Source organism: Mus pahari, chromosome 14, assembly GCF_900095145.1.
Source record: "Mus pahari chromosome 14, PAHARI_EIJ_v1.1, whole genome shotgun sequence".
Lineage (NCBI taxonomy): Eukaryota > Metazoa > Chordata > Mammalia > Rodentia > Muridae > Mus > Mus pahari.
In genome coordinates this window covers 19,281,513-19,294,099 of record NC_034603.1, presented here as the reverse complement: position 1 = coordinate 19,294,099, position 12,587 = coordinate 19,281,513, and the positions used below count along the sequence as shown (strand labels likewise).

The window sequence follows — 12,587 nt, the reverse complement described above, 5'->3', positions numbered from 1 at the left end:
ACTGTGCATAGGACTGACTCTCCAAGTCGGGATTTGAGAGAGCAGTGTGGGTTCAGTTTTCAGGACTCCTTTTATAGTGAAAAAGTATAGACTGGGAGCTTTCAAAGGAATTTGGTGATGTAGGGATTCGGCAAGCAAATTTTATAGAAGCAGGCGGCAGATTAGATTACCTGACAGATCATCTTGGAGAACATGTCATCAGGATGGAGTACATCTGAGGTGTGAATCAAACTCCATTGAGTGGGGAAAGTGTCAATTTCCAGAACCAGGTTAAATCACAGTTAACTTGAATTTTGCAGCAAACAGAAATGAGCTAATTTTGAGCTTGTAACAAAATGGCGTTTAACTTTAAGACGGAGTCAGGCTGGTCCACCAAAAGGATACGAGAAGCTATTGATTAAAAGCACCCCTACAACCACCACCAAGTAGAGATGTTGGAAACAAAATCCCCAATGTAACCTCATTGAGGTAGGGCATTTAGATGACTGATTGCTGTTATTATGGAGTATCGGGAGATGACTTCACCCAGGTTATGTTGTAGTAAGGCCCTCACCAGGTGCAGACTTTTCAGCTATCATTACTGTAGAAATTTTACATCGTTATAAATTACCTAGCCAGTAATAAAATGATAAATCAACATTAAATGTAGTAAAATTGTAGACCTCAGGTTGCCCAGGAAGTTGTGAGCCTTCATCTCTGTGTAGTTCTGTGTTCCTTCCAACCTTAGCCATTAGCAGGAAGAGATGTGGGTCATCTCATTTGAGTTGACATTTTATTTCCAGGTGCTGTGTAGTTGCCAGCACTGTGATGTGCTACCTGGTCTGAGATGATTGTCTTCCCATGTCCCTACAGAGCATTTTGCAGAAAATCGTCACACCAGATAATTTCTGTCTCTGGACCAGCAACACAACACAACTTTTTTCAATGGAGGATCTGTGGCTACTGCAAATGAAGAATTTTTAACTTAAAATTGCAAATATAGGCTAGGCAGTGGTAGTACACACTTTTAATTCCAGCACTCAGAAGGCAGAGGCAGGCGGATTTCTGAGGCCAGCCTGGTCTACAGAGTGAATTCCTGAACAGCCAGGGCTACACACAGAGAAACCCTGTCTCATAACATATATATGTATATATCTGCATGCATATACCCACATACATACACACACACATCTATGTCACTACAGTTATAATTAAATTTTAACGGAGCTGAAAACAAAAAAGTTCTTGTATTTAGCTGGCTTTTTTTTTTTCAGTCCAGGACTCATCCATGGAATGATCCCATGCACATATAGGATGGTTCTGTGCCCCGCAGGTAGACCTCTGTAGAAACACCCTTGAAGCCATGGCCAGAGGTGTGTCCTCTAGGTGATACTAAACCCAGTGATGTTAATAAAGATATTCATATTGGTAAATACAACTTTTAAGGGGTGATATTTTGCTGTCTGGTGAAAACCTATCTTTCAAAGGTATCTTCTTGTGGTGTCTGCGAGATAGCTGAAAAGTAGTTGACTATTTCACCACAACACTAACTCCATTAAAGAGGAGCTAATTCACATGGTCTAGTAATCTTTTCATCACTCCGGAGTCTAGCATTTCAATCTATAAATTTGGGGGACACACAAGCAGCTCTAAATAACAGCAAGATCTTCAGCATTTTCCTACAGGTGTTAGATTTGCCACGTCTTCTGATATGGGTTTTGCGTGTGTGGTTAAAACTTATATGTACTATTTCCTACTTTATTTTTTACAAATTTAAACTATGTGTGTGTGTGTGTGTGTGTGTGTGTGTGTATACACACATACATATATGAATATGCAATGTGTGTATTTGCCTGTGAGGACTAGAGACATGAGCTCTGCCTGGAGGTAGGGGCATTTGTGAGCCACCTCACATGGGTACTGAAAGCTGAGGCTGGGCCACTTGGAACTGCAGACCATTCTTAACCACTGAGCGACTCCTTCAGCTCCCCAGAGTTGCTATTCTCATATTTAACACATGACCTAGATGACAGCACATGGGTAAAAGTTAGAATTCAGTAGTAAATGACTTTGAAGCAATCAAAACAACAACAACAACAAAAACCTCTGGGAACAGAATTAATAACTAGGTAGACTATCTCCAATTGACAATACCAGGAGATGAGCTTTTTATTTTTCATTTTTAATAATATCCACACACATTTGAAATCAGATCAAGAAAAGGAGATATTCCACAGACTTAAGAGGTAGATTACAGTTCATTTTAATCTTTTATTTTGGCTCTTTTTTCTTAAAAATGAGTTGGTCCCTTTTGGATATTATTAAAGTGGTATAAAAAAATATCACCACAGTAGAGTTTAGTGTTTTGCTAATGAGAAGTCCAGCGCACTCCGCTGTTCACTTGGATGCCTTTGATTACAACTGTATCTAGCACACACTGCTGCAGAGAGAAAAGCACCATTTTACAAATACTCGACGTCAAGGCTTTCAGCTGTGAAGTCTCCATTTCAGGTCACTGATCTTTTGAGATGGAAACCTCCCTAGGTTTGCTGAGGCTGCTTCAAACTCATGGAGTCAAGCAATCCTCATGTTTCTGGGTCCTAGCAGCTAGGACTACATGTATGAACCCCTGGATCTCAAGTAATTTTTTAAAGTATGAGACAGGCATGAACATTTTGTTCCTGTTACACAAAATTGATCCATGGAATTTAGTTGACAATAACTAAATGATTATAGAGACCCCCATATTATGTTTATTACATCTGTCAAGCACATATTCTCTGAAGAGCTTTGGTTTAAGGCTTTTACACATGCAAATTTACTTTTTAAGGGTCCTCATCCACATGAATTTTATAATGGTTGGTAAGGGATGACCTATGGTTGAAAAGCTTCCCACATGTGGTACATTCATAGGGTTTCTCTCCGGTATGAATTCGCTGATGTGCTATCCGGGAGGAGCTCTGCCTAAACGTTTTCCCACACGTGTTACATTTAAAGGGTTTCTCACCAGTATGAATCCTTCGGTGCTGAATAAGAGCTGAACTTTGACCAAATGACATCCCGCATTCCTGACATCGGTATGGTTTCTCTCCAGTGTGGATTCGCTGGTGGTTACTTAGGGATGAGTTACACCTGAACGTTTTGCCACACTCATTACACTTGTAGGGTCTTTCTCCAGTATGCATTCTCTGATGTTGGATCAGAGCTGAACTTTGTCGGAAGGCTTTCCCACAAACTTTACATTTACATGGTTTCTCTCCAGTGTGAATTCTTTCGTGAATGATAAGAGTTGAATGGGAACTTAAGGCTTTGCCACACTCATTGCAATTATAAAACTTCTCTCCCGTATGAATTATTCGGTGTCTATTGAGTCTTGAGATAGACGTGAAGCCTTTCCCGCACTCGCTGCATCTGTAGGGCTTTTCTCCGGTGTGGATTCTTTCATGCTGAATGAGTGATGCGCTCTGACTGAAGGCCCTGCCACACTCGCTGCATTTGAAAGGCTTCTCTCCGGTGTGGATCCTCTGATGATAACGAAGGGATGAGCTAGACTTAAAGGTGTTGCCACATTCATTACACAAGTAGGTCTTCTTTCTGGAATGAATTCTCTGGCACCCTGAAAGGGAAGTAGATGCCTTCCTTCCTGGGTTATATTTATAAGGGTTTTCTCCAGCATGGACCTTCTGGTGTATAAAAAGACCTGACCTTCGGCCAAAGGATTTACCACATTCCTTACATCTGTAGGATTTCTCTACAGTGTGGGTTCTTAGATGTTTATACAGGGATGTACTGAGAGTGAAGGCTTTGCCACATTCTTTACATACATAAGGCTTCTCTCCAGTATGAGTTATTTGATGTTGAATAAGGGCTGAACTTTGGCTAAAGGCTTTTGAGCATTCTTTACATTTAAATAATTTCTCTCCACTATGATTTTTTTCATGTTTACGAAGAGATGAGGTGTTAATGAAAGTTTTCTCACACATACTACATTTATAGCGTTTATCTGGGGTGATTCCTGGTGGATTAGATAAATATGATATTGGCTTTTCACATTCTGATGACCTTTTTTCTCTATGTGACTTTGGGCTCAGTTCATCGCTTTTATGGCTTCTTTCTATAATCGAGGCATTCATATCCCACTTTTCCTCTAATTTGCCTTCATGTATGGAAAGATTTTCTGACTTCATGTTCAAAGGCTCACTTCTTTTAGTTTTTCTCATGATCAGTTCCTGAAATGAAGAGTCTTGTGTTTGAGTTGACTTAGTGGTCCTCTGACTACACCTCAATCCTACAAAGGTAAAAAAGAAACGAAAGATGTGATATAAAAATTGAGTATTGAGACTAGACATGTAGAGTGAATAAATACCAATGCTGCTTAAATAGAGTCTTGGCGTGTGGTTAAAAATAGAGGGTAGAACCAAGAGTTCATATAGAAACAAAATTGATGGGAACAGAAGTAAAGTGAAGAAAAAAATAAAGCAAATCCATTTTACAATGGCGATTAAACAGGGATGAGGAGTTGGAAAATGTAATATCTAGAACCCAGAGAACTCATGTTAGTCACCTACATTGTTACCTGCTAAGTTTGCCCTCTTTGTTGCTTGCCAACAATATCTTACAGATCCAATTCAAAAGTTTACTATGAGAATCCTTGCTTGACTCCAAACATACATGGTCCATTCCTCTAGCCAGCATTTCCTATTTTCTCAGACAGAATCTCAATCTCCATGTAGCTGTCCTTGAACTCATGACCTCTTGCTTTAGCCTCCCGAGAGCTGGGATTACTGGTGACCACTTCAGATATACTGATATATTGTTCTGTACCTCTCTACCTATAACAAGCAGATCAGCACATTCTACCTCTTACAAATCCTCTTGATGGTATCTCATACAAACACACACAAACAAACACACACACACACACACACACACACACACACACACACACACACACACACCACTTCTGTTTTGATATGGAGTCTCACTATACAGCTTAAGTTGACAGATTAGGCTGGAACTTGTAGCAATCCTCCTGCCTCTACCTTCTGAGTACTGGGAATATAAGCATGTGCTACCACATCTGGCTTGTGTAGTAATTTTTTTTCTTACTTATACATACCTAATTTGAAGAAAGTCAAGTAGTCTTGACCACTTAAACATGAATTTCATATAGGTTAGTCACAAGTCCTCATAGAACCTGCCTTCTCAAACACAACACAGATTAGAGAGAATTCTAAACCAGTTCACCCAGGAAGACATTATTAAATTAATTCTCCAGAGGTGCCACAAAACAGGCATAAGGTCAAGAGCTGTAAGATGGAAAGATAGCCTTATTCATGCATCAAGCAAGCCTGGTGTTATGATTTGAGTTTGAACTGTCAACTAAAGGCTCATATATTAAAAGCCTCACCACTAGCTGACCGGTTTAGGGTAGTAACTGGATCACCAGTGGATTTCCAACCCAATGGCATCATAGAGAAGTAGTGGAGGTCAGGAGGTGGAACTTTCTTTGAAGGATAGGTTAATGGAAGAATATCTTGTATATCTTATCCCCACTTCCCCCAACTTCTGAACTCCCCTGAGGTGAGCAGCTGTCTTCTGCCATACATTCACCCACATTATGCCCTGCCTCACCACAGGCCCAGAAGCAAGGCAGCAAAGCAGCTATGGACTAACATCTGTAAAGCCACATGGCAAAATAATTCTCTCCCCTTTAAATGTTTTCTCCCAGGTATTTGTCACAGCAATGAAGAGTCTTAGACACTGCCTTAGGCCTTCTTATAAAGAAAGGCTACAGTTCTGATCCGTTGCTTTTACCAGAGTTCTGAGCATTGCAGTCAGCAACTGTACATGCATCTTCCCCATATATAATATGTCTTAGTTTCAATAAGAATGGCTTCCATAGGCTCATATCTTTGAATGTCTAGTCACCAGGGAATAGAAATATTTGGATTAGCAGGATAGGAAGTGTGGCATTGTTGAAGGAAGTATGTAATTAGCAGTGGGCTTTGACATTTCAAAAAGCTCATTCTAGGCCCTGTCTGTCTGTCTGTCTGTCCTCTCTTCTTGCCACCTGTGGATGAGGATATCTACTCAGCCACTGCTCCAGCACTATGTCTAACTGCATGTTGACATGCTCCCTGCCATGATGATAACAAACTTATCTGAAACTGTAAGCAAGTCCCCAGTTAAATGCTTTCTTTTATAAGAGTTGTCATGGCCATGGTGTCTCTTTGTAGCAACAGAACAGTGACTAAGAGGCCCTGAGATGGCATTCTCCTTCCTATGCATTACTGTCTTCACCATGGTCTCCTAACTAATGCCCTATCTTTGAGTCTTGCCTCTGACAACTTTCTCTACACTACAGATCATCCTGCTGAATGCAGATCTTCCTGTGCTGCACGTTCTTTTAAGATCTCTGTTAGAATGCCAGTGATTCACTGATGAGGCCCAGGATTCTTCCCACAGCCAAGTGTAAAAGTGTAAAAGATTTGTCTACATCTACCAACACCTCCCTCCCCTGGCTACTGTCAGGTATGCTGAACTAGATGCAGTTTCTGGATCAGTCCAGCTTAATTTTACTTGTCTATCTTTACATATGCAGAGACTACCTTTCCATTCACCCTCACTCACTCACTAGGTGGATACTGTGGCTGGATAATGTTCTGAGTAAGACGAGGTTCCAGCATTGCTGAAACGTACACTTTTGTATGTGTGCATGTGCATATGTATGTGCTTGATAGACAGAGAGGATGCAGTGACAAACAAGTACATAGAAGCCATATGGTTATCTGGAGAGAGTCCTAGGCAATGCCATCAGGAGAAACAGAAGTACAGTTGACTTCTGGAAGGAGCAAAGACCCTGACCTTGCCTAGAATGTACTGAGCAAAAGGAAAAATGGTTAAAGAGCAAAGTATGCAAGGCCTCCTGAATATTGGCAAAGGTTGTGGAATTTTATACCAAGCATGATAGGACGCCTGGGGAAATATGCGCTGTTTGAGTTGGCAGAGAACAGAGACTGGGGCAGAAGTGAAGGCAGATGAAGGTTTTAGGGAGCTGAGGTTGTGTAGGTCAGAATGGGGTGAGATACACATGAGGCTGCTATCGGGACCGAGAGTAATGGCCTAACAGAGCACTAGGAAGGAAAGAAGACAAGTAAGATCGTGCCTGTGAATTCTGAAAATAAATTATGGCACCAATTACCAAGAAGAGGGAAGAGAGGGTGGGAAGCCCTAGGGGTCTGCTTCAGGTCTATTTGTGATAGCTGAGGGGCTTCAGGGGAAAATGCAAGAGACCCTGAAATAGCTGTGTGCTGCTTTAGAGACCTGGGGAAAGGTCAGAGCTGAAGACAGGCATTTGGGAACCATCAGCCTACAAATTCTATTTAAAGCCAAAGAACTGAAAGAAATCAGCAGACTTCATGAACGTTTAAAGAAACTGGGAGATGATGGTATTCCAGGAGCCAGAGAGGAGCAAATGATTAGCTGTGGCAAATAGCCTGAAGACTGGGTTTGGTATATGGCTTGGTTGGTGTGCTGGATACTTTAATGCCAATTTGACACAAGCTAAAGTCATCTGAGAGGATGGAATCTTAATTAACAAAATGTTCCCTGAAAGAGGGGCATGGGTTGGGGAGGAGGTGGGGATGGGAATAGAAGGGACGAGGTGGGGGGGAGGACAGAGAGTCGGTACTGGGAGAGACAAAAGGATTGGGGGTGAGGGGGTGGGGGAAGCATAGAAATCTAGGACAATGGAAACCCCCAGAAATCTAAGACTCCTAGCAATGCAGGATATGAAGCCTGAACCTGCCATCTCCTGTAACCAGGAAGGGATTGGGACACCAACCCAGCCACAAATCCTTAGACTCAAATTTTGTCCTGCCTACAAGATAGGGAGGGGTTAAAATGGAGCAGAATTTGAGAGAAGGGACAACCAATGACTGGCCCAGTTTAAGGCCCATGCCATGAGAGGGAGCCCACCCCTGGCACTATTAATGATGTTCTGCTATACTTGCAGACAGAAGCCTAGAATAACTGTCATCAGAGAGGCTCCACCCGTGACTGATGGAAACAGATGCAGAGACACATAGCCATACATTAAGCAGAGCTTGAGGAATCCTGTGGAAGAGGGGGAAGGAAGGATTGAAGGAGCCAGAAGGGTCATCACAAGACAACCCACAGAGTCAACTAAAGGCTCATAGAGACTGAACTGTCACCAGAGAGCATGCAAGGAACTGACCTAGGCCCTCTGCACATGTGTAACAGCTGTGGAGTTTGGTCTTGAGTGCAGGAGATGGAGGTAGCATGGAATGTAAGAAGAGTTCTTTTAGTAGAGCAGTAAACGAGAGACCAACTGGAAGTCTCAGGAAGTAAGGCAAAGTGAAATGGCAGGAAGACCTGGAAAGCCCGTGTAAAACCTGCTTCCAAGGGGAAGAAGAACGTGAGCATGAGAACCTGTGTTTACACTGAAGGCAGTCCCAGCTACAAGGACCTACATCAACTCTCTTCCACCCATGTCAGTTTCCACATGCCAAAGCCTTAGTTCCCCATTCATTTTCCGCTGAGACCCAGGCCAGTCACAGGTTGTGGATATGCTAACTGCTCTGTATGACCCACTCAGAACCCCCACATCTACAAATACACCACTCCACCTTTGCTCTCTCTGAGAACCAAGTGCAGCCGAGTGACCTGGTGAATAAGGTTAGGACTTAGGTTCTAAGTTCAGAGCCCAGAGACCACTGCCCTGGTGAGTTCTCGCTACCAGCTTTGGATTCTCTTCCATGTTCTCACTGCACCCTAATGTCTAACTTTCCTCCCTAGGTGATGCCACCCACTTTCAAAGCTGCCATGTGAGTGACTGTCCCCTGTTCAAAGTACTTCATAGTAGTATCTTCAAACAGCAGCTAGAACTTTCTTTTTGAAATCAGCCTGCTCACATGTGAAGTGTACTCCGGAAGTAGAGAGTCACTTGGCACGGCTACCATCCTGTGTGAGCTGGCACACACTCCAGACCCTGCAAGGTAGTCACTAGTGTAGGGAGCTGGGTATTTGCTAGTGATGCTGTGTTTGGTCTTAACTGCCACTGGACCTACTAGGTTTTGAGCAAGTGCAGGTATATCCAGATGGCCACAAGCCAACTGGTTTAGGGTAGTAACAGGATGACCAATGGCTCCCCAGTCCTACAGGATGATAGAGAAGTGGTGGGAGTCAGGAGGTGGAGCCTTGTTGGGGGAATTGCTTACTGCCTTTACCTAGGATCCCTGATTTCACTGCTGCTCAGGCGGTGCCCTCATCTCTAAATTCACAGTGACCTGCACTTTGTGCAGTGCTGCACCTGTCTGTGTTCAGCGCCTCTGCCTCCGGAAGACCGTTCTTAGACACTGTTTTACCAAAACACTTTATTTTATTTTTAAAAGATTTCTTTGTATATGTGTGTATGGTCATGTGAGTACAGTGCCTACCGATGCCAGAAGAGGGCACTGGACTTCTAGAGCTGGAGTTACAACTGGATGCAAGCCACTCAAGGTAGGTGCTAAGAGTCAAACCCCAGGTCTCTGCAGGAGCAGAAGCACTCTTAACCACAGAACCAGCTCTCAAGCCCAAGGCAATTTCTCAAGGCCTTTTCTGATTCTGTTTAGATTGACACTGTGAACCTTTTAGTAGCTGTTCCATAATTCTTATTTTCACCATTCACTCTCTTATTCCCTGCATACACATGCAGACAGCTATCAAATTCTCTTACTTCCCCACCAGTAAAGCATCTCTAACAACCATCACTAATGCAAGTTTAGGATCTTATTCTAAAGAGACCATTGCAATAAACTGTCACTGTTCCTCTGACCTGAGAGTCTCATCTCTCTGGTGCTGTTTCCTCTAGCAACTAACCCCTGCCTCAACACACAAAGCACCCCTTACTACTTCAAAAAGCACTGATTCCTCATTCGGTTAATTTATCAAATAAAAAAATAAATACCTAGACTTCAACTTAGGCATTGGTGAGGCTCAGTAAGTTTACCGTTTGGCACAAAAAGAAAGAAATCCACAGGTGGTCATGGATGGGTATAGAGGCTCATGCTTGCAGTCTCAGCCCTCAGGAGTCTAACGCAGAAGTGGTGGTAGTTTAAGGCCAGTCCGTGCTACAGAGTAAGTTCCAGTCCAGCCTGGACTAGAGTGAGATCTTGTATTCAAAAAGAAGAAATCATGACGCAAATGTGATCATTATTAATAGTGGGTAATATGCGCACAGAGAGCCACCAAAATTCTCCTTAGACGGTGAGAGTGCAGGTGAGGATGGGCTGTGAGTACTGGTTAGAGTTGTCTGACACTCAAGTCAGGATCTTAAAGGGTCAGCCACAGGTTAAAGAAGCACCAGTCTTGGTATCTCAGAGGGAGCAGGGCCATGCCAAACCGGTCTCGTATCACTCTGAGCCCTTACATCTCTTCCACAAAACTAAGCCTAAAGTAATTCCCACTATCAATCATTTCATCCATAAATGTGTCAAAACTACTCACACGACCCTACCCAAGTTAAAAACATTATTTGCAGGTAGTCTCACCCTTATGATATAGAAACCACAAATAAACCAAATGACTCTGATGTAAAGGCATTTGTGGAAATACTCTATGTTGTATTAGTCACTGGCTCATTTGGCTTTTACTATTTAAGGAGGGCTTTTCGTTTTATTTATATGGTGCAAGTTATTCCTGTATTCTCTGCATAATCAGAAGTCTACTCTGGCCAGCACTGGAAAATGGAAATAAACAAAACAAGCTGCCTCCAGATACAGATGCAGAGGAAGACATAGATCATGCGCCCATGTGTGGAAGGAGAATGAGCTGCTGAGGTGAAGAACGTGGAGGAAGGAGCCCTGGGCAGAATCCTGGGAAACCCAGGAAGGCAACCACAAGAGCTCTTGGCCATCAAGAAAAAGAGAAGGCAGACAAGTCAGGTACAAAATCTTTGAGGCAGAATAGGAGACAGGGGTGACCACCATGGTGAGGACTCTGCCTTGGGCTCCACAGGCCGGAAGTCGATAGTTTTAAGGCTGTGGCTGACCTCCATGGTAGCTAGCACCTGTGTAAAATCAGGAAAAGCTGCCTTCCTCTGAACAACCGCAGAGGCTTCACTGATAGGCCAGCAGATGGCTGACAACCCCACACGGTTCAGCAGACTCTTGGTGGCTTCTGACATTAAAGAGGATAAAATGAAAAGAAAAGGGGGCTGGGGAGGACCTCTCACTGGAGATGTGACTACTAGAACATTTCTGGAATTTAAAAATGTCCGTATTTCAGAATATTTCTGCAATTGGACAGCAGCCAAGCCTGTAATTCTCAGTGTAGCTATGCGGGAAGAGCACAGCCTCACTGCTTAGGCCCTGCGCCAATTCTTAAGCAAGAGACCCAAAGAAGACATCCTTCAAGCCATGGCCTCTCACCTCCAGTTTAAGACTTACAAACCCAGGGACAACAAAGGCTGTTTTACATGTTTTAAAAAGTGATTCATTTTTATGTGTAAGGGTGTTTTGCCTGCATGTGTACCACATGCATCCCTGAGGCACAGAGAGATCAAAGAAGGGCATCAGAAGCCCTAGAGCTGGAGTTATGGATGGTTAGGTGGGTGCCGGGCACTGAACTCAGGTTCTCTACAAAAGCAGCCAATGCACTGAAGAACTGAGCCCTGTATTTGTCATTTTAGTTTTGAAGGGAAAAATAACTTTGCGAGTTTACCAGTGAGTGATCTTCCCCAACTCATCAGCCCTTAGTTTCTATCACCATAGCAACACCTCTCCTGAGCCTCCCTTTAGGTCGCTTCAGGTCTAGCTCACAAGGTTTTTTCTTTTAACCACCTTGCAAAAACAGTTTCCCAGGATTTCCCCCAGCTGGTCGGCTCCAGGGTCCAAGGGTCCTGACCTCACTTTTGAGTTCCAACCCATCTACCTTATAGAACCCCCCACCAGAGATCCGTATCCAAGCACTCCACTTACATTTTGAATGAAAACCACCCCCACCCCAAACTCATCACGCAGGGTCTCTCTAGAGCCCCAAGCAGTGGCTACCAGAACAAGGGCATACCGCAGTTTCTTCAGCTGGTTAACTAAGAGACCTTTGAATTGTTTCTGATTAGAACCAGCTTTCTGAGAGCTACCCAAGAGTACAGTGGCCACTTGCAGTGCAGATGCTTGCAGCTGCCCACGTCCAGGACACAGCTCTCAGAACAGCACCAAGGCACTCGTTACAGGATCCCTACGTATATAGCCTTCCCACCATTTCCTTTTCCTTTACACTTTGAACTCCAACCTGAGTGAGTTCTTTATCGTCCCTTAAATAGACCAAACTTCTTAAATGAGCTCTGAAAACACAGCCCTCCTCAGAAACAACCAACAAGAAAAAAAGATCCCAAGAAATTCATTCGGGACGTGATCAGAAGAGAAAGCAGAGCTAGTCCAGATTTCAGTTTCCCTCCACTGCTCCTGTCTAATTCACGGATAATTTATTGAGTTGTTTTGTTTACTTTGTTTCATTGGTGTGTGTGTGTGTGTGTATGTGTGAGTGTGTGTGTGTGAGTGTGTGTGTGTGAGTGTGAGTGTGTGAGTGTGTGTGTGTGTGAG

The 12,587-nt window shown here is 43.3% G+C and overlaps 1 protein-coding gene across 3 annotated transcripts in view; it reads right to left on the bottom strand.

The window, feature by feature from the left end:
• Positions 1-2,018: 2,018 nt before the first annotated feature.
• Positions 2,019-12,587, bottom strand: part of LOC110331387 (zinc finger protein 354A) — a 13,416-nt gene continuing 2,847 nt past the window's right edge. For 2 of the 3 annotated variants that reach the window (XM_029545572.1, XM_029545573.1), the window contains exon 5: positions 2,019-4,267. In XM_029545572.1, coding sequence (XP_029401432.1) covers positions 2,805-4,267 — 1,463 coding nt within the window. In that variant the 3' untranslated portion in view covers positions 2,019-2,804. The remainder of the gene's footprint in view (positions 4,268-12,587) is intronic. The other variant, XM_021211909.1, reaches the window with a different exon arrangement.